This window comes from Dipodomys spectabilis, unplaced genomic scaffold (genome assembly GCF_019054845.1).
Source record: "Dipodomys spectabilis isolate Male_0828 unplaced genomic scaffold, ASM1905484v1 ptg000108l, whole genome shotgun sequence".
Lineage (NCBI taxonomy): Eukaryota > Metazoa > Chordata > Mammalia > Rodentia > Heteromyidae > Dipodomys > Dipodomys spectabilis.
This window is the reverse complement of record NW_024870785.1, coordinates 15381115-15409018: the sequence shown is the minus strand read 5'-3', so window position 1 is coordinate 15409018 and position 27904 is coordinate 15381115. Positions and strand designations below refer to the sequence as shown.

At 45.4% G+C, this 27904-nt stretch overlaps 1 protein-coding gene across 1 annotated transcript in view; it reads left to right on the top strand.

Moving 5' to 3' along the window:
* Window positions 1-752: 752 nt before the first annotated feature.
* Window positions 753-27904, top strand: part of Anxa2 (annexin A2) — a 43045-nt gene continuing 15893 nt past the window's right edge. Inside the window, exons 1-4 of the mRNA XM_042687774.1 lie at window positions 753-861; window positions 9238-9296; window positions 14093-14192; window positions 26699-26793. Of these exons, the coding sequence (XP_042543708.1) occupies window positions 9249-9296; window positions 14093-14192; window positions 26699-26793 (243 nt within the window). The 5' untranslated portion in view covers window positions 753-861; window positions 9238-9248. The remainder of the gene's footprint in view (window positions 862-9237; window positions 9297-14092; window positions 14193-26698; window positions 26794-27904) is intronic.

Genomic DNA, 27904 nt, shown 5'->3' with positions numbered 1-27904 from the left:
ACTGTGTAAAAACAGGTTAGGAGAAAAAGAACAACAGAAGAGAACCAACAAATCCCAGCAAGAGAGTTGCCTTCATGGCTGCAAAGAAAACTTTTAGCAGTCGTGAAAGAAGGAAGGGAGAATAGTCTTTCTTGGTTGCAACTCTGGGCTGTAAGCCAAGGAAGCACCCGCCCTGCCTGGGACTCCCTGCCATCAGAATGCTGGGTCTTGAGGACCCAGAGATGACTTTGCGGTGGGACGGTGGGATGCGATCCTGGCTGCTGGTCTTGCCCCCTTTCACCTCCCACCCTGGTTAGGGCCTCCCTGAGTGCCCTGTGTCTGCGGGGCAGGGCTGAGCCAGTCGCCCTGCCCTCCCTTGTGCTCCTCCGTCTGGCGAGCGGAGGTTTGCCGATGATGCCACGGCCCCAGCTCCAGGGACTCCACACACGTTTGGATCCATGCCCTCCACCATGGCACGGATGCCTACAGGCAGCAGCCGGGCGCCACACGTGCCAAAGTCGGCTTGAGTCTGAGAACTCGACGTGGCACTCCCAACAGGAAAAGGAGGAAGAGAGCAGGAGCTGTGGCTGGGAGGCCCCGGGGGCGGCTCGGCGGCGGGGCTCGACGCCTGGGCAGGACGCGGGTGCGGGGCGCGGCGCGCGGGGCGCGGGGCGCGGGGCGCGGGGGGCAGGGCGCGGCCGCCCCGCTGGCCCAGCCCGCCAGGGTGACTCATCCCGACTCCGGGGGGAGCCGGAGCGGGCTGGGGCGGGGCGGGGCGGCCGGCACTAAGAGGATGTGGCGGGGATAAAAGCCCCACCCAGGCCGGCCAACTCTGCTCGGCAACTGGGGACGCTTCCTGCTCTCGGCGCGCGCCCGGCCCAGGTAAGCGGGGTGCGGCCCGCCCGCCCGCTATGGCCTCCGGGAGGCCGGGAAGGAACGAACGGGCCCTGCCGACAGGGGATCGGGTGACAGGGCCCTGAAGAGGGGAGGGGGGGGTCCCAGAGGGACACCCCAAAAAGTAGGTGTGCTCAACCAAGGTGTCCTGGGCAGGAATGGTGGGGTGGAGGTGGGGGGGTCCGCCTGTGGCTAGGCTTGGGGGTGTGTGCCTACCCCGGAAGGGGGGGACTGAGGAGGGAGGTCTGCAGGGGGAGCCCCCCCCCCACCCCGGCATTCCGGAGGTGCTGGGCGCCCGCGGGAGGGGAGCTGGGTGTGGCCGCCCCTGGAGCCCCTGTGGGCACTCTCATCCCCACGCCCTGATTTAACCCGGCCTTCCCCAGCCTCGGTGTGTGTGTGTGTGGGGGAGAGTAACCCCCCTGTGAACCCCCAAGTATACTGGCCTCGGTGGTTTGCATCGACCAGCCTGGGAAGAGTCAAAGGGGAAGGTGAGTAGTTGGATATTTGAATAGTCACGGAACCCCCCCCCCCAACAACAACAACATGCCCCGGGCCACTCTTGGTGGCAGGACATTGGTGTGAGTCTCTGGGGGAAGGGTGGCCTGAGTGTAACTCCAGCTGGTGGGAAACTGAGTCAGGGACTTGAGGGGCCTGAAAAGGGCGTGGCCCCCTTGGGTAAGCACCTCCAGATGGCAAGCACCGAGGGATGGAGATCTCTTAACTTTCTGGACCAATACAAGTGGCTTCAGGAGACCCATTCTTACCTCCACTCAAGTAGGGTTATTACTAGAAGGTTTCAGAAAAAACAACCAATCGAAAATGAATATGCAACCCTGAAAAGAGCCATCTAAGGGGGGAGGGAGTATCATTTAGCCTGGCACCCGTGGCTGAGATCCGAGGACCAGGGTTCACAGACGGCCTGAGCAGACAAAGCCTAGAGACTCTTGTCTCTAACCAGCAAAAAGCCGGAAGTAAGGTGTGTCTCAAGTGGCAGAGTGCCAGCCTTGAGTGGAAAAGCCAAGTAAGAGCACGAGGCCTTGTGTTCAAGCCCCAATTCTGGGGGTGAGGGGGGGGGAGGAGGGAGGATGGAGGAGAAGGCAAAAGAGGAAGGACCAGAGAAGTAGTACTAGCCTGTTATTTATAGAATTTGAAGCTAAGGAATCCAAGAGCTGTAGGACTCAGGGAAGGTGAGCTGGAGAGACACCTCGGCTAATCATGTCCGACCACGTCCTTGCTTAACATTTTCCTCCCTTCCTTCCAGTCCACCTATTATCTCAAAGTTCAAGGGCTGCTTCAAACGCTCCGTCCATCTGCAGTGGAAGGTGTGGCCATCAAAGTGCGTTTCTTCCTTGGGGACTTCCAGGGAGTGCTTGCTGACTCACTGACTTTCACCAGCCCCCAATCTTGGACGGAAGTCTCAATATTTAACATCCTGTGCCTTGGAGCTATTAAAGTGTCTTAGTGACTGACATTAGGCTGGTAGTTGTAGCCATGGGTTTCCTGGCTAATTTCTGATTTAAGTAGTTTTCCTGGCAAGGTAGATACTCTTCTAAATTGCTATTGATTTTGAGGGCTGTGGACTCTTCAGGCAGTCTTGGCCCTGAATCTGGGCACTTAGGCAAAGTAGGGAAGACTGCTCTCAATTTGCTGATGCAGATAGAGGGCCTACTGGGGACTTGTATTTTTTTAATTAGAAGTAGGGTGGGTGTGTCAAAAGAAGAGTCCTAGGCTCTCTGGGCTATTTAAACATTTATATGTCCTATGAAATACCAATTAAGCACCCACTATGTTCCAGTCACAGTTAAAGATACTGGGGGACACATCAGGGAACTCTCTTGGTGTCTCTCTCTCTCTCTCTCTCTCCCTCCCCACTCCCTCCCTTTCACCCCACCCTGGTCTAGCCTAAAAATGTTTTGTGTATAGTTATGGAGACAATCTGCCTTCCAGATTTGATTGTGAAAATTTAAAGAAGGATATTTTTTTTTTTGCACATGAGCGTCATCTTCCTTCATTTCCCCTGGTGCCACACCCTTTTCTAGTTGTGGGACACTAGAGGAAATTCCAGTTCTTTAAAAAAAAAAAAAAAAACACATTCTTTCCGCCCATTCACTATTGGGCATATTTTTCCTTTTTCAGCTGCCCGAGATAGTCTTCCTCCACTTTGCTGAGATGACAGGTCATCAAGCCAGGGTCAGGAGATTGTATACTTGTGACTGGGTGGATCCACTGAGGTTACCTCCAAGTGGTCCTTTTAGGGGAACGCTCTGGAACTGTTAGGCCATCTGAGCTCAGCCTTGTCAGGGCACACACCCAGGGCACCCAAGTGGTCTGAGTTCTCACCACAAGCATAATGTACAATGCTCTGACTCTAAGGAGTGGCTGTGATATAGATCCCTTTGTCCTCATCCTCTGCTTACCATACCCAGACTACACACTCAGAACTCAAGAGGAAATCAGAGATCCAGGGCTACTTGAAGTCCGACTTTCTCATAGCCAGCCTCCCTACTCATTCATGGTGGCTACTTTCAGACCCTAGCAGCCCTGGCAGTAAGGAGGGAGAGGGGTGGGCACAGGCTGAGTCTGATGAACAGTAATCTGCCAGGCTTTGTAAAGACGTACAGGGGTGAGGACTGGAAACCTCCAAATAGGTGGATCTATACCTACATTTGAAATACTCAATGTGAGGGAGAGGAAATTGAACATAGAAACTATGCTGGAAAACAACAACAACAACAAAAGAGACCAAAGAAAAGGGGTGGGGTGGGGAAGACCCAGTGTGTACAAGCCATCCTTAAGTGGCAACTGAATGCCTACTGTGTGCCAAGTACTGTGCTCAGACCTCTGAGTCAGGAGACAGGAATGAGTAAGCTATAAAACCTGTGGGAGGAGACAAGATCCTTTACTCATTCTCCCATGAGGTTTCCCAGCCTCAGAGAGATCACAGGAGCACGGGGTAAGGAGGGAGAGAGACAGAGAAAACACGGCTGTATCATTCTGTAGCCAGATCTCTCACTTGTTCGTTAACTGATCAAGACAGAGCCTCATGAAAAGGAGCTGGAGAGGTGACAGGGCTCAGCGCTGTGTGTGTGTAGAAGTGAGTGAAGTGTCGAATCTGACTGCGTGTGTATACACACATGAGCATACACGTGCACATAGAAGGTGCTTAGGGACAGGTAGGTAACTCCAGCTCTTGACTGCTGAATTGAAACTTTTTTTTCAGTAGGTGGAGGAGCCCAACATATGGGTCACAAGGCACTGCAATTGTATTTCCCAACATTGAAAGTGCTTCATGCCAAGTGACTTCACTCTCTTCCACCCACTCCAACCCTGTATTGGGAGACCCGCAGCGAGAGGCTCGGGGAGCTAGAAACACACAAATACTGATTGAGCAGCCCGGGCAGCAAAGGGACAAGCTAGAGCAAGTGTTGCAAGGGGGCCTCCTGCCTGGTCTGATCAAGGCCACTGGGCAGAATTCCAGGAATTCTGGGGAATGTGACTCAGGCATTATTAATCAGAGCCATAAAACCAAGGAGAAAAGTATGTGCTTTCAAGAGGGTTCTGTTAAATAAAGATGATTTAGGAGGAGGGTGCAGCGTGTGGAGTACAGTGGGAACTCCCGTTTCCTCATTCATGCTTTTATTTTGGGGGTGGTGGTGGTTAAAATTTCAGTGTGGGCTAGTGGATTATAGTCAGTAGGATAGTACAGTACAGGCTTTGGTGGGGAAACCTAACCCCTCACATTCCACCACCCACCCACACACTGGTTTTTTACATTAAATCCAGTTTCTGACTGATTCATCCTGGTTGCTAGGGATCTGTTTTTGTGGCAACCCAACAACATTCCACTCAACTACAAGTGGGTGTGTCTCAAACTCTAGGGGTAGATTCAGATGGTCTGCAGACTAGTCCCATTGCAACAGCTTTCTGTTGATTTGTCTAAATTACTCCTGGGGCTTTCTGGAGCTGGTTCTGCAGTCAAGTGAAATGTGTTTTTTAACTATTTGAGTGTTGACGTTTTTAGTTTAGTGTTGTTTTGTTCCCCCTCAAGACCAGGACCTGATTTTTTTTCTTTTTCTTTTTTTTTCTGGTCTTGGGGCTTGAACTCTGAGACGAAGCACTGTCTCCAAGCTTCTTTTGCTCACTGCTAGCCATTTACACCTTTTTCTGAGCAGTTTATTGGAGAGAGGAGTCACAGGGGCTTTCCTGCCCAGGCTTTCTGTGAACTGTGACCCTCAGATCTCAGCCTCCTGAGTAGCTAGGATTACAGGTGTGAGCCACCAGCCCCAAGCTTGATTTTTTTCTTTTTGAGGACTTGATTTTTTTTTTTTCCAGGACTTGAACTTGGTGTCTGAAGCTTATGCTCATTGGCTGTCACTCTACCACCTGAGCTATACCCCCAATCCCTGTTGATTTTTTAAGACTATTGTTGTTTTTGTTTTCAGCAAACTTTGTTTTGTTTTCCTTTTCTTGGAGTAGGGGAGGAGATGTTAACACAGCCTCATTTGTACTTTTTTTTTTGGTCATAGTGCTTGACCTCTGGGCCTGGGTGCCGTCCCTCAGCTCCTCAGCTCAAGGCGAGCGCTCTACCACTTGAGCCACAGAGTCACTTCCAGTTTTCTGGTGGTTTACTTGAGATAAGAGTCTCATGGATTTTCCGGCCCAGGCTGGCTTTGAACCACAATCCTCAGATTTCAGCCTCCTGAGTAACTAGGATTACAGGCGTGAGCCACCAGTGCCCTGCATGTACCACTTTTTTGTAACTATGGTTTTCCATAAAAATAATGAAGTGTAATAATATCTAGATTATCTTTCTGAGTGTAGTGCTTCATGCCTCTAATCCTAGTGTCTTGGGAGCGTGAGAATGGGAGGGGCTTGACAAGAAGTTCATGAGACCCCCCTTCTCAAGGAGTGTAGTTGTACACCCCTGCCATCCCAGCTACATGGGGAGCACAGACAGGAGGATAGTGTTCCAGGCCAATCTGGGGATAAACTGTGAGACCCTATTTGAAAAATAACTAAACCAAAAAGAAATGGGGCATGGCTCAAGTAGCAGCACTCCTATCTAGTAAGCTTGAGGGCCCTGAGTTCAAATCAAAGTGCCATCCCCCCAAATCTAATTTTATTTGTTTCAAAGGTCAAACATACTTACATGTTATCTATAAAACAGTCCTTATATTAAATATAAATGACTTGTTTTTCAACAAGTGAATGGATTTCATTGCTGTCTAGCTTTATAACGCTGAGAGCTTTCTTGTCAGGCAATTAAAATCTCATTTATCAGTCCTTCCCAGGCCAGAGCAAACTGTATGTTCCCTTCCTTAGGGTGGAGCTGAGGGACACTTTTTTCCCACCAGTGTGGAGAATTATTTCAGACCAGCTTGAAGTGGGTGTGGGTTGCTTTCAGTGTTTCCCTGGGACTATTTATTTTTCTAAACATGAACAGTTTCCCTGATCCAGAGCCAGGTACCCATACCCAGCCCTCCCTGGGAATGGAAAGCCCCAGTATGTAGATGTACTCAGACACAGATTGAATTGCCTGATTTCTTTCTGGTGTGCAAGTTGAAACCAGTTGGGTGAGGCTGAGGTACTGGGAAGAAAGTGTCCTATGTTTTCATGTTGTGGGGAGAAAGCTGCCAGGAAAGGGAGGGTAGCTCTGCTTTCGGGCCTTTATGTATCTTCCTCCATGATGAGGAACGAACACAGGCAGAATTATCTCATTCTACTTTAATCTCATTCAGAACAGGAACCCACTAACGGCAGGGAAATGCCTGCCGGGCACTAGTGGCTCACACCTGTTATTCTAGCTAGTCAGGAGGCTGAGATCTGAGGCTCAAGCTCTGAAGCCGGTGTGGTAGTCTTATCTCCAATTAACCAGCAAAAAGTCATAAGTGGAACTATGGCTCAACTGGTTAAAATTGAGAGCCTTGAGTCAAAAAGCCACATGATAGCATGAGGACCCGAGTTCAAGTCCCAGTACTGACACAAATAAACACACAAACAAATACGTAAATAAATGCAGGGAATTGTTTTCAGTAGGGAAATTTAGGCAACTAGCAGCTGTCCGGTAAACAGGTCCATGTGTATATAGTGTCCCAGTCACTCTGGCCTTCGGCTCAAATCTTTACTTTGTACAATTCAGATATTTAAGCTTCAGGTTCCCCACCAGACCCCACCAGGGGCATGGCTCCCTTTCAAACCTGTACTCTTGTTCTCCTGCCTCCTGGTGGTATTTCTACCCCTTCCTATCGCTCCAGGCCTCTCAAGTTTCTCTGGCTGGAACTTCTGGTCTGATTCACCCCCATCTGTGTAGTCAGTGCCGCATGGTTAGGCCTGGATCTTATCTCAGTCCATCACTCTGAACTACGTGTCTCAATCTCCAAAATGATAAGCCATTGGGGTGAGGTCTGGAGGTCAAAGGTCTGGGGAGTCAGGGCCTTTTCCCTGCCGCTCACTTCCTGTGACCCTGAGCTAGTATCTGTGCAGCCAGATACACACATCGCTGGTGTGTCTTTGGGATCTCTGAGTTTTGTATATTATGGGGTTGTGGGCTGATGACTTGACTATTAACCAGGGTTTGGAAGTTACAGTAGCACTGCCAAAGATGGTTGGTATCTGTTTCAAGAGTAGCAACACTCCTGACATTCTCATTCATCCAAGGTACTAAAAAGTAATGTTTAAACAGACGAGTGACTGGCCAATCAGTCCTACTACCCAAGGTGTCTTCATCTTGCCAGGGGATTTGATAAAATGAAGTAGTATTTTATTTTAGAGCGGTATTACAGATTGAACTCAGGGCTTTGTGCCCTCTAAGCCGGCTCTCCACTGTGTAACCAATGCCTCCAGCCCTCTAGAATTTATTTCTAAACATAAAATGTGTGCTGTTTAACCTGAAAGAAGAGATATTTATACACACCAGGCACGAGGGTGGAGCGTTAATGGGCTTCCTGGACACTGCTCTGTGGTCACTGTGACTTTGTGGTTATTGTGATACTTTTGTTTCTTAGGCCGAATGACTGTAAATAATTAGAAACGTTACTCATTACAAAAAGCAACTCCTTGTTTTCAGAAAATTGTTCAGCACTTAGGGAGAGCAAAGATACTTGCACTCTGTGAGGGAGAAGAGACAAAACACATTCCTCCTGATGGGAACCATACTGAAATATTTGCCAGTTGAATACTTGCCACACAACGGGCACTCAATACACCCTGCTGAATGAATAGACAAGGAGCTATCAAACATTGCTTTTGAGCCAGGCATGGTGGCTCATGCCTATAACCTTAGCTACTTGGGAAGCTGAGTATAGGAGGCTTGGGAGAGGAAAGCCACATGGGCAAAAAAAAAAAAATCCCCTAGACTCCATTCCCATGGATCACGTATCTGTAATCCCAATAACAATGGGGTCACAGGTTGACCTTGTGGTTAAATTGGCAAATGTCCACATCAAATGCTGTCTCCAAGCCAGTTCTATGAAAATATGTAGACCAAGCCAGCCCTTGAAGGAACAGGAGATGAATGTATGTGTGTCCCAGTTTTCAATCAAAAATGAAGAGACAAGAGACCAAGGAGGGATGGTGGCGACTTGGAAGTCCCTGGAGACGTTTTAGGCAGCACCTCAGTTACCTTTCTTTCGGGGGTGGCACTACAGAATGCCCTGCCCTGTCTTGTTAAGATATGTTCACTGCCTGCTGAGCAATCCTTATGGTGGGGGTTGGGTGGATCAATCCCAAGAACTGTGTGACCTCAAACAGCGGGACAGACCATTCATCAGACTGTGAGTGAAGCTGACTAAGTACGCACATTAGCTAGAAGATGACTTCAGTTCAGCCATCTTGATGGTCAAATACAAAGAATTCAATCCTCTATGGAGTGGGTTAATGTCTGAAAATCACCTATGGCCTTCCTCATAAGCACTTTAATATCTTACAAGCATTATTGGAGTAAGGAAATAATTATAGACCTAATAAGAAAGGGGTGTATTTAGGATCCAACGAACATGGAAATGCTCTGAATTGCAGCATGCAATCAGAGTTTGAGCTTTTTTCCAGTTTTATGGGGAACAGAAGGCTCAGCTCTATTAGCTAGGGCTGGGAGGGGGAAGGATCTGTCTTCCCCAATTCTGATTAACAAGAGCAAGAGAAAGCCTGGATAGTGTAGCAATCCATCTTAAGCCTAAGGCACACCCTAAGCTTTAATTCTTTTTCTTAAGATGGGAATATATATCTATTTGAAAAAAAAAATGGTCTCTAATATCCTTGGATGAAATGGCCCAAGAAATAGACATTAGTTAGTATAATGAATTACTGTGCTTTAGGGGAAAGGAAAGCTTCTCTATAAACACTTCTTGTCTTTTTTTTTTTTTCCAGCTTCTTTTAAAATGTCTACTGTTCATGAAATTCTCTGCAAGCTCAGCTTGGAGGGTGATGTAAGTATATAATTTCTCACTCTGTGTGATTGTTGTAAATTGGATCTCGGCAGAGGCATCCTGCCCTCTTCTCCTGTATACAGAAGGAAACTAGAGACACGATTCCATTGTTACTTGGTTTTCCCTAGGTTTTCATGAGGTTAGCAATTCCTAGAAGCTCAATTTGAAAGGAATACCCTGCCTCTAAAAATGTTGTCGGCACTGTGTTAAAAATGGACAGAGTTAGCAAGACTAGAAGGGCTGGGGTTTTATTCTGCCATATTTACAGTGTCCGTGGTAATCACTGTTACGGTGATATGTGAATATTTAGTGTCAGTCCCCAAATTGTATTCGTATTTAGCATAAGTTTAAGTCATGTCAGAAAATAATTCTGCATCTCTTTAGAATTCTGACAGTATCTAGGAAGTTATTCTGCACAAGGACCTATACTTTTTATTATTATTTTTAATGTAGCTCTTGGGAAAGCTTCTCTCCAAAAAGACCAGGATGTTTCTTTAAAGAAAAAATTCAATAAAAGTTAGGTGTGGTGGCACACACGTGAAATTGCAGCTGTTTGGAAGATACAGAGAAGGAGGATCTAGGTTCAAAACCAACCTGGACAAAAAGATATCAAAACCCCATTTTAAAAAAGTAAAGCTGGATGTGGCAGAGAATGTCTGTGATCTGTGAGCATAGGTAGAAGAACTGCTAAAAATGCAAGACCCGGGGCTGGGAATTTGGCTCAGCGGTAGAGTGCTTGCCTTGCATGCATGAGGCCCTGGGTTCAATTCCTCAGCACCACATAAACATTAAAAAAAAAAAAAAAGCGGAAGCCGTGTGGTGGCTCAAGTGGTACAACACTAGCCTTGAGCTGAAGAGCTGAGGGACAGTGCCTAGGCCCAGAGTTCAAGCCCCACAACCAACCAAAAAAAACACACATACACATACACACACAAAACAACACGTAAGACCCTGTCTGAAAAATAACTAAAGCAAAAACTGATACATCAATTGCCTACCTAGCAAATGCAGGGCTCTGAGTTCAAACCCTAAATTACTGGAGAAAAGAATGAAATCATATAATAATTCATATAACATTATATAATTCATCATATTTCATTTTTTGCTTTGGCTTTCAGGGAGCTCAAAATTGAATTTGTCTTTCAAAGAAGTACTCTAGAGAAGGATGACAACAATGTGCATCACATGTACCAAAATCCTCATTATTATTTATGGCACTTGCCACCTCTATTATTATTATTATTTTTTATCGGTCATAGGGCTTGAACTCAGGGCCTTGGCACTGTCCCTTAGCTCTTCTGTTCAAGGATAGCGCTCTGCCACTTTGAGCCACAGCACCACTTCCAGTTTTCTGGTGGCTAATTGGCGATAAGATTTTCACGTAGACTTTCCTGGTCAGGCTGGCTTTGAACCAGAATTCTCGGATCCCAGCTTCCTGAGTATCTAGGATTACAGCTGTGAGCCACCAGTACCCAGCGCCACCCGAGTTTGTGCCAGCCCAGGTAGATGGGAGTATGCCTGTGGTTTGTTGGTTATTCAAATCTTTCCATTTCTTGGCACTTGGGCCTTCTGTTGTTGACAAGAATATAAACTCCAAGTTAAGGCCCTGACAAGCCCAGTTGTTGCACAATGTGTTTCTCTAATGGAATCAAGTTTCGCCCCTAAAGTACCTTGAGTTACCCTACTCCAACCTGCTACATTTCCCTGAGTGGAGAGATGGGGACGAAGTAGAAAATGCTATGTATTCTCTGATATCGTATGAGAAGGGAAGATCACTTCTGCCACAGTGAGTTAATTTTCATGCAAGTATGTATTATAGGTAATAGGCTCATTTATCCATTTAATTTTGTTTCTGGAGATCTTATAAATTACATCAAATTTTCCCCCCATCACTGCTGATGTAGAGTAAGACCACACATTACCCGGAAATGAAGTCACGTGTGGAGTGGCTGCTCAGCCTGCCTGCCTTTGCAAAAGAGTCACTGATGGCAGTTCTGCTCTTCTCTGGGAATAACTTCCAACACATATTGTCACAGCAGATTCAGCAACTCAAAACCACACTTTGCCTTTACATTACCCCGAGTGTCTGCTGTCTTCACCGAGTTACTACAAAGAAGCTGGGTACTGACAGCGCATGCCTGTTATCCTACCTACTCAAGAGGCTTGACATCTGAGGATTACAGTTCAAAGCTAGCCTGGGCAGAACATTTTATAAAACTCTTATCTCCAATTAGTCACTAAAAACTGGAAGTGGAGGTATGGCTCAAGTGGTAGAGCACCAGCCTGGAGCAGAAAAAGCCAAGTGAGTTCAAGCCCTAGTATTGGCATCCACGCATGCACATACATAAGCACACACATATAATACCCCTTACGGAGAAGTTTAAGCAGGAAAATTAGAAGAAACATACTTTAGTAACTCATTTGTGTTTCAGACTTGTAAATATTAACCCGATTTATCAGTTGGCCAAGATGGTCCTCTCCACTACTGTTTGAGACACACGCCTAGTCTTGATCTCAGAGCTCTAGCTCATTCTGGGGGGGCACTTGAGGGGGTGTATTTTACTTGCTCACTGTGCAACACCCCTGTTAGGAAAGTGGGATGTGTGGGTGCTGGGTTGGTTCATAGAGGACATCTCAATCTGTTGACTCTTGGCAGAAGTCATGCCAGAGCCCAGACTAAATGGGTATGTGTGCTGGGAAAGGGATGGGGCCCTGCAGGTGGAGAGCTTTGGAGGGGTGGGATGATGGCAGATGGCTTTATAGCCACCAGCCAACCAAAACCAAAATGTTAATCTCTTGTCTGCACTTGGCTTTGGGAGTGGGTAAGGAGGGGGGAAGTTTCATACTTGGAAAAGAGAAGTGATGGAGAAGGAAGCCATTGTCTTACCTCAGTCTGGGGTGGGGGAAGGGGATAGAGATACTAGACCATTGGCTCCGGTGCTTAAGTGAATTAAGTCAAGCTCCAAGAGCGTATGTTTTCCCTCACATGTGGAAGTTAGATCTAAATTATAAGCTTATAAGAACATATCCAGGGTCATATGCACACTCACACATACTGAAGAATGGTATACACGCGGGGAGATTGCAATGGCGTAACTCCTTCTAACAACTGACTTACAAGTTTAACAAAATGAATGGCAGAGAGGTGAAACATGCTGTTAAGAGGGGAGTCTCAAAGAGGGGAGGGAGAGCAGGTGAATGGGGAGAGGACGGTGGGAGAAGAGTTAGAATATTCATGTATACATGTGAAAAATGGAACCAGGTAATTTGGGATGGGTGGGGGTCGGGAGAGACGAGGTGGGAGGAAGGATGGAAGGGTTGACCTTCATCAAGATGCACTGTGCTCACAAACTGACATCGTGAATGGAAGCCCCTTTGTACAACTACTTGAGGATATTTTTTAAAATTATATAAACTTCAAAAGAAGTAAAGCACCAGAATAGGAAGAGGTTCACAAAGACAACATGCCAGGCAGGATGGTGGGCAAAGGGGACAGTGAGGAATGAGGCAGAAGAAAAAAGTAGAACAGCAAGAACCTAGCAGAGGAAAGAGGATGTGGGCCAGCCTGCCCGAAAAGCTCCGTGCCAGAGCTGGTGTGGCAGCGGCCGCCAAGATTCTCCTCACACAGTTGATTGAGACAAGAGCTGAGCACTATAAATTCACTCTTTATAAAGAACTGAGATCTCAGTGACAAGCCTGGCGGGTATTCCTGTGCTCATATCCAAACTTTGGCAAAGCACACTTGTCCTGCAGGCATTCCCACATTTCAGTTGATTTCAGGTTGTTACTAGACCTTTTTCTCTCTCTCTTTCTCTCTGTCTTTCTTTCTCTTTCTTTCTCTCTTTCTTTCTTTCTTTTCTTCCTTTCTTCCTTTATTTCTTCCTTTCCTTCTTCCCTCCCTCCATTCTTTCTCTTTCTCTCTTTCTCTCCTTCCTTTTCTCCTTCCTTCCCTTCCTTCCCTTCCTTCCCTCCCCTCCTTCCTTCCTTCCTTTCTTCCTTTTCTTTCTCTCTTTCTCCCTTTCTCCCTTTCTCTCTCTCTCTCTCTCTCTCTCTCTCTCTCTCTCTCTCTCTCTCTCTCTCTCTCTCTCCCATTCTTCAATAATATCCTGAATGAAAGGAAGATTTCCAGTCCTCACTTTAGTGGCCTTACTTGCTTTTGAGCCTTTACTCAAAGTAAGACAAAGAGTACAAATACAGACCGCATATTCTAGGAAAAATGAACCTGTATTTTTATTTTTTTTGTTTTTAATTTTACTTCTTTTGTTTTATGTGGTACCAGGAATTGAACTCAGGGCCTCATGCATGCTAGGCACGCACTCTACCACTATGCTACATTCCCATATTTTTTGAGGGGGGAACCTTACTTAGATTTGGACCTAGGGAATCCTGCTTGCTAGGCAAGCACTTTACCACTTGAATCATTCCTTCAGCCCTTTTGAATTGTATCTCCTTTTCAGACAGAGTCTTGCATTTTTATTTTGGACAGCCTTAGGCTTGATCCTCCTATTTCTGCCTCCCACAGAACTGGGATGAGAGCTATGAACCACCTTGTTCATTGAGATGAGTGTCATTAATTTTTACCTGGGCTGACTTTGAGTGGCTGGGATTCCAAGGTGTGAACTACCCAACCTAGCTTAAAAAGTGGACTTTCTTATTAAAAAGGCTTGCATATGATGACATGTAATAAGAATGACTCAAACAATTTAAAGGAATAGTAATTAAAACTCTGAGGAATTATTCATTTAGGAAGGGGATGTAAAATGTCTTATCTGAATGTGTTTGTGTTTTAATCTCAGCACTCCACGCCCCCAAGTGCCTATGGGTCAGTCAAAGCCTATACCAACTTCGATGCTGAGAGAGATGCCTTGAACATCGAAACAGCCATCAAGACCAAAGGTAGGCAATGGGAGGCATTTTTCTTTTTCCACTCTGTGCCAGTACTGCCACTTGAACTCAGGGCCTGGGTGCTGTCTTCTAGCTTTTCCACTCAAGGCTAGCACTCTACCACATAGGGCTTGTTAGCGAGTTTTTAAGAGCCTTGTGGATTTTTCTTGCTCAGACTGGCTTCAAACTGTGATCTCACTGAGACATTCTGAGTCATTCCTTCATTCCCTGAAAACCTCTGTGCAGTGATCATTTAAGGGCAGCTGTAGCCGGGGGCTGGTGGCTCACGCTGTAATCCTAGCTACTCAGGAGGCTAAGATCTGAGGATCGTGATTCAAAGCCAGCCCGGGCAGGAAAAGTCCGTGAGACTCTGATCTTCAATAAACCACCAGAAAACTGGAAGTGGTGCTGTGGCTCAAGCGGTAGAGCACTTGGCCTTGAGTTGAAGAGCGCAGGGACAGCGCCTAGGCCCAGAGTTCAAGCCCTATGACCACCAAAAAAAAAGCAGCTCTAAAGGGGATGGATTTAGACCTAGCTCAGCCTCCATCACTCCCTCCTTCCTCACTCTCTCTTTAGAAAGAAGCAAGTCTACAGTACAAGATTGTGTTTAAACTTAGGCATATAATAAAGGGAAGCAGACTGAGAGCCAAAGCTGAACCCAAGCTGTGTGCTGTAACTTTAGCATGTGTGTGTGTGTGTGTGACTTAAACTCAGGACCTATGCACTGTCCCTAAGCTTTTTTGCTCAAGGTTAGCACTTTACCACTTAGCTACAGCACCACTTCCAGCTTTTTTGGGGGGGTGGGGTGGGGTGGGGAGGTTGTAGTTATTGGAAATAAAAAGTCTCCTGGACTTTCCTGCCTAGGCTGGATTTGAACTGTGATCCTGAGATCTCAGCTTCCTGAGCAGCTGGGATTGCAGGCGTGAGCCACCAGCCCCTGGCTCAGCTCTTGGCTCTGATGTTCCTGCCCCTCTTTCATAACCAATGGCGTCAGTCCTGGACCCTAAGGGCCTTTCTCGTTCTGAACCCTTTGCTGTGTACGTGGAATGAGATGGACATGTTAGAACAGGCTGGAAAGATTCCCCTAGCTTTGCTCTTTGTTTGGTGTGATGTAGACGACCTAGACTTCCTTTTCACCCAAGAAGGGGTGCTTATCCCTGAGCCTGTGGCTCAAGTAAGGGCTGCATGACCAAGAGGGTGAGTGGGAGGGGACAGGACACATGACAGCCTCCCTTTCGAAACAAAGCAAATAAAGATTTTAATTGGCTGGGGTGGAGCAAGAACTTGCCAGGGGTCATCAAGTTGTGGGTGTTCAGACATTTTGGCTTATGTTCAAGAAATAGCTTTTGGGGGTTGCCCCATCCCTTGAGTCCTTGGAAGTATTATGATTATCATTGAAAATCTTTTTTTCTGGTTCTGGGGTTTGAAGTCAAGCCACATGCTTTTTGCTCAGCTTGCTTGCTTGCTCAGGTGATGTTCTGCCCCTTAAGCCATGCCTCCAGCCTAGTTTTTTTGTTGGTTACATAGAGATGAAGTCTCTCAGACTTTTCTGCTCAGGTTGGCTTTGACCTTCCATCCTCCCGGTCCTACTCTCCTGAATACCTAGGATAATAAGCATGAGCCACTAGTGTTCAGGAGAAAAACCTGTGAACCTAGAACCCAGGTGACACACATGCCACTTTCTGCATGCATATTCCTGACCAGTGAATGGATGTCATGGCAACCATTTCTAAAAGCCTTGGAGAAACTTGTTTCAAGAGGCAGGAAGGAGAGCAGAGACATCCATTCATGGCCAATATTGCTAACAAGTCATGGGCTAGCACTATCTGCCTGCAAGCAGCCTTATATATATTACCCCATGAGGACCTTGTGTACCATCCTGGAAGGACCAACAGCACAACTGAAAGAGAGTAGTACAGTATCCTAATTAGGTCTTTAAAAAGGTGTGTGTGTGTGTGTGTGTGTGTGTGTGTGTGTGTGTGCGCGCGCGCGCGCGTGTGCACTGGGCTCTCACTGTCCATTGGCTTTTTCACTTAAGGCTGGCACTTTTCTGCTTGAGCCAACATCCACTTCTGGCTTTTTGCAGATCAGTTAGGGATAAGAGTCTCATGGACTATTTTTTTTTTTGCTCAGGTTGGCTTCAAAACATAGTCTTCAGACTTCTGAGTAGCTAGGATTACAGGCGTGAGCCCCAGGTGCCCATGAAGTCTTCCTTTTTTTTTTTTTTTTTTAAGCCCATTCTTGTCAAAAAGTCACTGATCAGAACATTCAATCACAATCTGCAGGGTGGGCCTGGGAATGTGGCTTAGCAGTAGAGCTCTTGCCTAGCATGCATGAAGCCCTGGGTTCGATTCCTCAGTACCACATACACAGAAAGAGCCCAGAAGTGGAGCAGTGGCTCAAGTGGTAGAGTGCTAGCCTTGAGCAAAAGAAGCTCAGGGACAGTGCCCAGGCCCTAAGGTCAAGCCCTAGGACTGGCAAAAAAAAAAAAAAAAAAATCTGCAGGGTTAATTATCTCAGCATGGTCAGTTCTAGTCAGCGGGACATAGTGGAACCCAGGTTCAAATCCTCCCCCCCTGCTCCTCACTTGCCAGCTGACTGGGAACAGACCCTGGGCTTTGCCAAATCTCCTGTTCCACTCTAGGCAGCTGGCTAACGAAGTCCCCACCTCACAGGTGTTGTTATTAAAGCACTTAGCATGGTCCTGGCATGAAAACAGGGTTCCAAATACGTTACCTCAAAATAGACGCATACATGCGCCTGCACACACACACACACACACACACACACACACTCACACACTCACACACACACTCACTCACACTCACAGGCTTACGTGGTCTGTTCTCCTAACTCATCCTTTGTCAACTGGGTGTGCCTGGATTCTTGTGGCTTTCCAACACGCATTGTAGACACATCCTCTGAAGTCTAGCAGTTAACTCATTTGACAAAGATGGGGCCTTTTACAAGCCTGGGACAAAGGGTGCTTTTATTACTGTGTGAGAAAGCTTTTAGCGCACTGGAATGCAAAGATTGCGCAAATGAACTCTGGCCACAACTGAAACCAGACTAACAGAAATACTCCAGGCCCTTTCTGAATTAGGAAAAGGCTCCAGTTTCCAAGTAGGACCATCTGTTGGATTAAGACTGCATTCCAGTTTGGTCAGAAGCAGCTGCCCTTCCCAACTGTATTTATGGAATGAATGCTCACTATGATAGGCAGATTGTATACTTTAGGAACCTCCAGCTCAGGTGAGCTTCAAATTAATCTCTGCTACAAAGTTCTCTCATTCCCAATTCATAACAGATTCTGGATTAACAGACTTCATGTCTCTTGGCCTTGCTTCATACTGGGATTCGAACACAGCTCTAAACTCAGCCTAGGCATGCTTTCTTAGATGCTGTACATAACAGCACCCAACTGTTAGGACTGGATTGTTTCCTTTGTCTTATAGTACGTTCAGGAATGCCAACGATTGTCCAACTGTTACACTGTTGTCATCTGATAGGCCTCACATTTGTGTTTAGGATCTGTGTCCCTTCCCCTCCTCCCAAGACTTAATGTTCAGTGATTCTCACGTACAACTACTTTTTATTTTTGTTGGTTAGCAGTTCTAGAGAGAAACTGGTTTTTTTTCCTGCTTATGTGGTGCTGAGGAATCGAACCCAGGGCCTCATGCATGCAAGGCAAGCGCTCTACCATTGAGCCACCTTCCCAGCCCCCAGAAACTGTTTTCTTGAGTTAAGTCTGTTGGTCCTTTAGGATTTCTATGTTGTTGAGTTTGTTGTTGTGGTGGTGGTGGTTTTGTTTTTTGATGACACTATGAGCCATGCCTCCAGCCCTTTTTGGGACTGATTATTTTGAGGTAAGGTAGGTGCTTGAAGTGTGAACAACTATTTAAGTTTCCCATAGTAGCTGGGACGACAGGCGCTTGACAGAGTCTTATGAACTTTTCTGACAGGGCAGAAATTCATCTAATCAGCCTTCCAGGAAGTTTAGAATGAGAGATGTGGACCACCATGCCCAGGGGTTGAGAAGGGGTCTCATGTGTATTCCTGGGATAGCCTCGGACTATAATTCTGATCTCAGCCTCTCAAGGAATTAGGCTGTTATAGGCATGAGCCCCACTGCTTGCTGCCCAGCAGAAATTACATAACCCTTAAATCTTCGGAAACTTGAGAGGAAAGAATTTAGTATCCATAACTGCTCAGTGTATTGTTAAATGTGAATATCATTAGTTTGGCTACAATAGTGAAAAAACCCAGATAGATCTTTTGGTTAAGAAATGATTATGCAAATGATCAAGTGAAAAACTAGGCTGTCTGAAGAATGTCATATAGATGTGGAAAATTAAGTTTATGAAGCGTTTTTGACAACTTTATTGAGATGGAACTCATAAGTCATACAATTCATCCATTTAGAAGCACTATTGAATATTTTTGGTGTATTTACCGAGCTGTGTAACCATTATCAGAGTCAATGCTATGCACTCATTTTAACATCCTTAAACTTGTCAGTTCTGCAGAAAAATGGATATAAAATAGTGTATACTCTACTGTCTGCTGACAGCCACAATTTTTTAATCAAAAAGGCAAAAATAAAAGGTATTAGTAAGTGATTTATGCAGTTATGGAAAATCCAGCCTTTTCTTCTGCTTTCAGTATACCCTGCATTTCTTTGTTTCCCAAACATCGAATGATGATATGTTTTACGTGCACAGTGGAAGGCAGTGAAGTTAATTAAAAACAAAAAAAATGAGGTATTATTTATGTACAGTAACAACCCTTTTGTTCCTTTCTCCTTTCTCTTGATTTTTCTTTTAAAGATAACGAAGACTAATTAGAGAGTGAGCTAATGGTAAGCTTGATTGTAGTTAAGAAGCTCCTGCCACACCTTGCTGAGCTCCTACCTCAAACTGTTTTTCAGGAGCTGGTGTTTCCTTGACATCAAAAGACACAAAATATAAACAATGAAGGCTGATAGGAACTCAAGCCAAAGACCCAAAGATGACTCTGCCCTCTCCTAGATGAGGGTAGTGTATGTGTGGGTGTGGGTGTCACCTGCAGAACAAACTGCAGATTCTCTTTCTAGCTTCATCTCTGGCTCTATCCACTCCCTACACACACAGGCACACAGACACAGACACACACAGACACACACACACAGACACACACACACAGACACACACACACACCCCTCTGCCGCGCCCATAGATGGTGCCTCTATCTTTGCTACATAAGTTTAGGATGCCCTTCATTCTCCAGGACTCTCCGTACCCCTTGTCACTCAGTCTCAGTCTCAGTAGCTCTTCTCAGGCTTGCTCTGAGAAGGTGGCAGAGCCAGTCCTTGGTTTGCTGTGTTTATAACTCCTGTCCCCATTACCTCTGTTCCCCATTATCTAGTTCCAGAGGCAAAGGCTTTATTTCATGAACTGTGTATAATGCCCTGGCCCATGGAACTAGGAGGTAAATCTCTAATTCAAGTAACAGGCAAAAGTACACAGAAGCTGGGCACTGGTGGCTCATGCCTATAAGCCTAGCTACTCAGGAGGCTGAGATCTGAGGATCAGGGTTCAAAGCTAGCCTGGGTAGGAAAGTCTACAAGACACTTATCTCCAGTTAACCACCAGAATACCAGAAGTGGAGCTATGGCTGAAAGTGACAGAATGCTAGCCTTGAGCAAAAAAACTCCTAGCTTTTTCCTACCTGGGGCACCCAGGCCCAAGCCCCACAACTGAAAAAAAAAAAAGGGATACAGATACTAGAGCTCACAGATGAGTGACCTGAGACCCCCAAAGGATCATTCCAAAATCTAGATGTTATCCAGAAAGAAGAGTCTGCAGCAAGCTTTGACTTGATCTCCCAGTGAATTTAATCACTGCTAAGACTCAGCTTTATATCTGCTTAGAGATCTCAGTCTGTCTTTTGTTACCTAAACCAAATGCATGACAGTGTGTGTGTGTGTGTGTGTGTGTGTGCACGCATGCGCGCACGCTGTGGCTGGCTTGAGGATGACTATGCGATTACTTATGTTAAGTAGTGATATTGCTTAATTAACCAGAGTTTTCTGAAGATCTGTAGGAGTCTCTTGGTCTAGATTGGCCTTGGGTTAAATATATAGTGGGAAGTGCACAACACAGCTGTGACTGGTGTACCATATGGGTCCAAATAACTAGAAAGGAAAGTCAGCTAAATTAGAAAAGGATGAATCTAGACTATATAAAATAGATTGTAATTAGCAACAGCACAACCCTAGAGTTAGTGTGAGTGCCAATAAGTTGGAACAGCTTTGGTCTCTCTCTATGGAAGAGGCGGGTGATGCGTGGCTCTATTATTACCGCCAGTTTTGATTCTTAGCAGTTATTTGTGCTCTCCGGAAGGGGTGCAAAAGTGGGTGAGTTCCCCCCCCTTCTCAGAAGCACAAGTATAGAAGCTTCAGTGCAGCAAGTTTGTGCATTTCTTCCTTTCTTTTATACTTTTAAAATAGAACCACTGAAGATTTCCAACACGGCCAAAAGATTAATATCCTAGGCCACTGGAAAGCAAGCCAGGATGTTTATTTCTGGTTTCATCTGCACACCTGGAGAGACATTCATTCAGCTGAGAGAGCACAGCAAATGGGGGGGTAATTTATATTCTCTCTCTTCCCTGCCCCCCCAACACAGGTTATAGAGGCTTGAATTTGGGGCCCGGACTTTCACTCTCATTCGACTTTGCTGCTCAAAGCTGGCACTCTTAAGCTACCACTTAAGCCACAACCCTACTTCCAGCTTTTTTGGTGGAGATTAATTGGAGATAAGAGTCTCATCAATTTGTTTCTCCAGGCTGGCTTTAAACCTTGATCCTTGGATCTCAGCCTCCTGAGTAGCTAGGCTTACAGGTAGCAGCTACAGGTACCCTGGTTTGTATTGGTTTCCTCTTCAGTACAACAGGAACAAGGGGACCATAGTACAACACACTTCATGGGGATGGGGTTTAAGTCACATGACAGAATGAACCTCCTGGCCCATAGTAGGTGCTCATTAAAAAGGCTGCTATCATAATAAATAAAATACGTATATGCCCATACGTCTCTCCCTGTGGCATGTCTCTTAATTTTCAGAAGATGATTTCTTCTAAGCTCTGATATCAGTATACCCCAGTTATCTGAGCCCAGGCTTGTCTCCCCCATCCCCCCATAATTTAGGTAAGTCAAGGAGCTGGCAAGTTTCCCTTTCTTTCTGACCAGTTAACCCCTTGGCCCTGAGGCCTCCTAAGCCTTCTTCAAACACAAACCAAACCCATTTTCTTTGTGTAGTCAGGGTGTCTGCGCAGTGTGAGTCAGCATCCTGTTGCGAATGGCTGCTGGTTCCTTGCCATCAACAATAAAGACACATTTTCCATGGAATGCCAGGCTGTGAAGCTGACTTGGGGTTCCTCTCACAGAAAGGAGGACTTCATGGATTTGCATTGGGCCATCACTTTACACTCAAGTCTCCATGCTTGAAAAATATGAAAGATGATTGGAGCGCCCCAGGACCCCGAAGTCTGCTGCCTGTCACCTGCTGTCAGTGTCACTTTCCGGGGGGGGGGGCATTCACTTAGCAAAGGTGTTGCTTCAGGCTGACGGGCCTCTAGGACACTCACCCATCTTTCCATCAGAATTGCTGAATTTGCTGTGAGCACTTAGATTAGCAGACTGACCTCATTCAAAGAGTTAACGCTTACAAACCTGCGTGTGCTATTACCCCTCAGAAGGCAAATGCATGTGTGTGTGCCTTGGCTCCTTGCCAATCTTGGAAAACTCTGATTTGTATTAGACTTCTCCTCCAGCCAGTATTAGGGCTTGAACTCAAGAGTCGAGGTGCTTCCCCTTAGCTTTTTCACCCAAGGCTGGTGCTCTGCCCCTTGAGTCACAGCTCCACTTCTGGCTTTTTGCTGGTTATCTGGAGATAAGAGTCTCACAGACTTTTCTGCCTGGGCTGGCTTGGAACCACCAGAATCCTCAGATCTCAGCCTCCTGAATAGCTAGGATTACAGGTGTGAGCCACTGGTACCTGCTGTTTGTAGTCATTTTGGAAGTAAGATTTCAAAGGTGTGCCTGGTTGGGGCTGGGAAGGTGGCTCAGTGGTAGAGAGCTTGCCTTGCATGCCTGAGGCCCTGGGTTCGATTCCTCAGCACCACGTAAGCAAAAAAGAAAAAAAAAAGCCGGAAGTGGCACTGTGGCTCAAGTGGTAGAGTGCTAGCCTTGAGCTGAAGAGCTGAGGGACAGCGCCCAGGCCCAGAGTTCAGGCCCCACGACCGGACCCCCCCCCCCCCCAAAAAAAAAAAGGTGTGCCTGGTGCCGGGCGCTGGTGGCTCACGTCTGTAATCCTAGCTACTCATGAGATCTGAGGATCACGGTTCAAAGCCAGCCCGGGCAGGAAAGACTGTGAGACTCCTATCTCCAATAAACCACCAGAAAACTGAAAGTGGCGCTGTAGCTCAAGTGGTAGAGTGCTCGCCTTGAGCTGAAGAGCTGAAGGACAGCGCCCAGGCCCAGAGTTCAGGCCCCACGACCGACAAAAAAAAAAAAGGTGTGTCTGGTTTACTGCATTCCTCTTCATCTTCCTTGGATACCTATACACATTACTGCTTCCCCGGGTGAGCCTACCAGAGGCATGGGAAGGAACAGAAAGTTATCTAAAGTTGCTTCTTCTGCAAGCTTTTTACCTCCCTCACAATTTTCTGTCTTGCAAAATCTTTCCCAAAGCCCTAGCAAATGAGAATTCAGAAAGTACAGGTCCAGAGAGACAGATTCTCATAACCCTGGTGACTGGTGTTGAATATAAAGCTTTCCCGGTGTCCTGGTGCTGGCTGGGTCTGGTTTTTGATGACTGTGCTGGCCCAGGTGGCTGAGAGTTCCGCTTCTAAGTGTGCTGAACTTTTTTTTTTTTTTTTCCATGTTGGTCCTGGTGCTTGTAATCTGGGCCTGGGTACTGTCCCTGAGCTTTTGTGTTCAAGGCTAATGCTCTACCACCTGAGCTCCATTTCTGGCCTTTGGGTGGTTAAATGAAGATAAGAAGCTCACGGAATTTCCTGCCAGGGCTGGCTTCAAATCATGACCTTCAGATCTCAGCCTCCTGAGTAGCTAGGACTATAGGCGTGAGCCACTTGCACTCAGCAACTTATGCATTTTCCACAAGAGTAAAATTACTTCCCACACTAGGATAGCAAGTGGAAGGAAATGGTAGACATGTCCTAAAAGGATTGCTCCATCTCACTGGCAGATCAATGTATTCTGACATTTCAGTAGAGGTCCTGCCTTAAGAAGCTTTGGCTGGAGAGTCCATCCCAGGGCTCCATAGCCTTTTCCCTCTTTCCAGTTCAATTTGAAACATGCAGGCAGACAACGGGAAAGTGCTGATCAGGAAAGATTGGGGAGGTAGGGCAGCAAGTGGAAGCTTGCAGAAAAATCGCCCCTGTGTAGTTTCTTGGTGGCTACTGGCATTCTCGTACGTGTCAGGCGTCAGAGAACTCACTTGCGTCCCATCATGCATCTCAGCAGGCTGTTGGCTGGGTAAATAATGTAGGTGAAATATATTTAGGTTGTTCCTGACTGTAGCTCCAGGTGCTGCCTCCTAGGGAAAGGTTCTGGTTAACCCACTCAGGTTCTTTGACTGGGATTTTTCAATAACTGCATTGAATTTCAGCTCTGCTGGCTGGACACTCAGCTGCTGCAGGATTACAGCAGGTGAAGACTTTTTTGTTGATTGAGAGAACATAGGACTGTGGCAAAAATTGTAGAATGACTTCTTATGAACGGTTATTTCTTACTAGAGTTTAGACAAAGGAAAGCATTTCTTTCCCTAAGATTATAACCCCTGTACCTACCAGAAACCATTGGTAGTAATGGCATAAAAGTCGTATCACAGACAGATTTCGAAGGCTCTTTCCCGTCCCTACCTGTGGCTCTCCATCTGTGTCATATTCTCAGGTTAGGAATTGCCAGGGGACTGTTGAAATGCTGCTTTCAGGGTCCTAAATCCAAGAGAATCATCTAGGCAGAGCTCACCTAGAGCTCGGGAACTTTTTTTTTCTGGTGCCAGTTCTAGGACTTGAACTCAGTACCTGGATGCTATCCCTGAGCTTTTATGTATTCAAGGCTAGTATTTTACCACTTGAGCCACAGCTCTACTTCCAGCTTATTTTGGAGGGGGGTAGGGAAGGAAGGAAGAGTGGCTAATTGGAGATGAGATTCTCAGGGACTTTCCTGCCCAGGCTGGCTTCAAACCTCCATCCTCAGATCTCAGCCTCCTGAGTAGTTAGGACAACAGGCATGAGCCAGTGTAACCAGCAATGAGACTGTGTTTTTTGTTTTTTTGTTTTATTAACTGCTCCCTGCCATTTCAAACCAAGGACCACATTCTGACATGTACACATGTTACATATTTGTTTCTGAGAATGATTTTTTCCTAGATTCTTGGTATGTGTAGAGGTTAGCAGTCCCTAAGTTTACTTAGGAAATAGAATTAAAGTGAGAAGAGAGAATTGTACTATGGTTGTAAGAATTCAACATCAGGAGATACAGGTAAGAAAGTTAAATACGCGGCAAGTTTCCATTCATAAAATCAGTAGTTTTCTTTTTCCTAATAGATTTTTGTTCGTTTTGTTTGTTTGTTTGCTGGTACTTGGTTCACTTGCTGGATGGGCCCTCTATCACTGGAGCCACACTTCCAGCCCTGATTCTTTTGGTTAATTAGTGATGAAGTCTTGAGGACTTTTCTGCCCGGCCTGGCTTCAAATTGTGACCTCCTAGGTCTCAGCCTCCTTAATAGCTAGGATTAGAGGCATGAGCCACAAGTACCCTGCTCCCTCTTTATTTGTTGATAGTATATAGAAGACTGAAATAAACATCTTTGGTATGAATTCCTATTACAGCAGCTGGGGGCTCTGTGCTTATACTAAGGACTCTAAAAATCAAAGTTGAAGTTGTAGAAGCTTTAGTTACAATAACCAATGTGTTGGTATAAATCCACTTTGAAACAAGTTTTAAAGATGTTACTTATTTTTATGCCCAGAAACTTTAACTTTGTGCCTTTTGATCTTTCTAACACATTTGAGAGATCAAGATCCCTGCCCTTTCCGTCGGTTTCTTGTTTGGCCTCAATCACAATAGTTCTGGCCTTTCTGGGTTTTTGTTGTTTGGTGGTGGTGGCAGTTGTTTTTTTTCCTTCATACTCCTGATGTTCTTTAAACCAAGCTGTCTGCAGTTTGTGAGTGACCTTGTGAACATAAAGACTCTACTCTCTTACCTCAGAATTACCTATCCAGTTATGACAAAGATTTTTTTCCTTTTATTAACCAGAGTTCTTAATCAGTGGGAGGTGAAGAGAGCCTTTCATATTCAGAACCCTTAAAATCATTCTTTCTTAAGTTAAAATGGCAGGTTAGGAGGATTTCTGATATAAAATTGGAAACTTCCCCATACCAGAAAGTATTGCTTATCTTTGTAAATACACATGTTCCAATTAAAATAGGTACTAACATATTTTGGTGGCACTTCAAACCTCCCAATTTAGATTTAATTTAGATTAAAACACTTACTCTTTTTTAATAAAGTTATAAAATTGATTATTAAAATTGCCTATTGAAGATTAAAAGCAGTGGAACGTTTATTTTCCTTCCAAAACGATTTAGTCTTCAATAAGCATGATTGTGTTAATCAATTATGCTATTAAAATACAACTGCCATATTAAAACTGACTCATTTGTCATGACAGTTTGTATAATTATAGAAATTATACCTAGCTGCTTATATAGCTGTAATCTTGCAATAAATATAAATAATTGTCCCTATTAATTCAGCTTGCAGTTACTTTCTATTAAATCCCCAGTTAAGGGGCAATTTGGAGACTTCCATTTAAAATCCCCTAAGCCTTTGTTGTTCCATCTGACTGCCAAAACTCTGCAAACACACCTCCTGCTGTTGATTCCAGAAGCCAATTTATGAACAGAATAGTCTTTTAAACACAAACACTGGAAAAAGTCCACCTAGGTTTAAAGTTTAAGGCCCTCAGAGGAGGGGAAATAAGAAAAGAGGATGTGCGAACATGTTGAATAGAATGTTTTGATAAAAAGAAATAGAGGCCAAGATTCCATCTGGACCAATGGCTAAGTATCATTCAGCTAATGGAGAAAGTCAAATAGGAGAATTACAGTCCAAGATCGCCAAAGCATAAAGCAAGACCTCTTAGGAATAACCAACTTTTCTTCCTCTCTTTCTCTGTCTCGCTCTCACACACAAATATACATACACACTCACACACACACAAAGGGGCTGGCAGAATGGCCAGCAAATGTGAAGTCTTGAGTTCAAACCCAAGTACAGCCGACAAAACACAACAAGAACTAATCTTGATGCTCTGGCAATTCACTTTGGAAAAGAATATCTATAAATTTCAGTTTGCAAAACTCTTGTTTAAAAGCTTCTGTAAAACAAACGAACAAACAAGTATCTAGAATATACAGTTAACTACTTGCAACTTGTATCCCCACAGGCGTGGATGAGGTCACCATCGTGAACATTTTGACAAACCGCAGCAATGAGCAGAGGCAGGACATTGCCTTTGCCTACCACAGAAGGACCAAAAAGGTATGGGTAATTTCAGGCACAAAGTGCTTGCCTTGTGACACTTAACTTTCCTAACACTCTGTTTTTTTTTCCTTTGGGTGAACTGTGTCTTTTGCCCTCAGCAGCAAGAGCCTTCTGGAAGCCTTGGGTATACAAGATTTCCCTCTAACTCCCATTAACAGTTGCTATTCATACGTGGAAGTTCATATACAAAGACAGCAACCATTATTCCAATACCCTGTTATCCCTACCTAGCATATAAGGAGAGAGAGGGGTTCTAGAAATAGAAAAATAGGAAGGAATAGAGAAGAAGAGTAACAATAATAATCATTGGCACCATTCATTGAATTCTTACTTTATGTTAGGCACTGTGCTTAATTTTCTACGTGCAGCAATTAATTTCATTTTTATGACTTTTGGCAGCTCTTGATAAATTTATACCGGCATCAGTGGCTCACACTTGTAACTCTAGCTACTCAGGAGACTGAGATCTGGAGGATCATGGTTCAAAGCCAGTCCAGGCAGAAAAGTTTAGGAGACTCTGCCTGCAATTAACCAGCAAAAAGCAGGATCGCTCGGATGGTGCAGTACTAGCTGTGAGCAAACAAGTGAGAGGGTGAGGCTCTGAGTTGAAGCCTTGGAATGAGGGGCGGAAAGCAGTTTCTAATTTAATCTTAGCACTGTAACCTCCTCTGAAAATCAAACCTACCGTATCCCTCTTATTCTCAAAAAAGAAAAGAAAAACAACGAACCTGAATTTCTGACGGTTGTGCAGTGAGTGGGCTTAGTTGGTAGTATAGTGCTTTTGGTCTCTCAGGCTATCTTTAACCCACCATGCTTCTACTATTTAAAGCCTTGGCGTTCTTTTTTTTTTTTCCCCTTTGCCTGTCCACTAGTGGCTAAAGAACAGCCCACCTATGCTCATTTTTATTTTGTCACAGTATTAGGAAATTTTATTTTGAAGGATGGGCTGCTTTTATTTTTAACTTCTTGCTATTAAAAGGTTTTGATGTCTTCTTGGATGGCGCGGTGAGAGCGTAGGGGCGGCTTCCTGCAGCTCCTGTTTGACTTAAGCTTTCACTTAGAACTACCAGCAGAGATGAGCTGACAAGACTTTCTGTTCTTGGGGTTC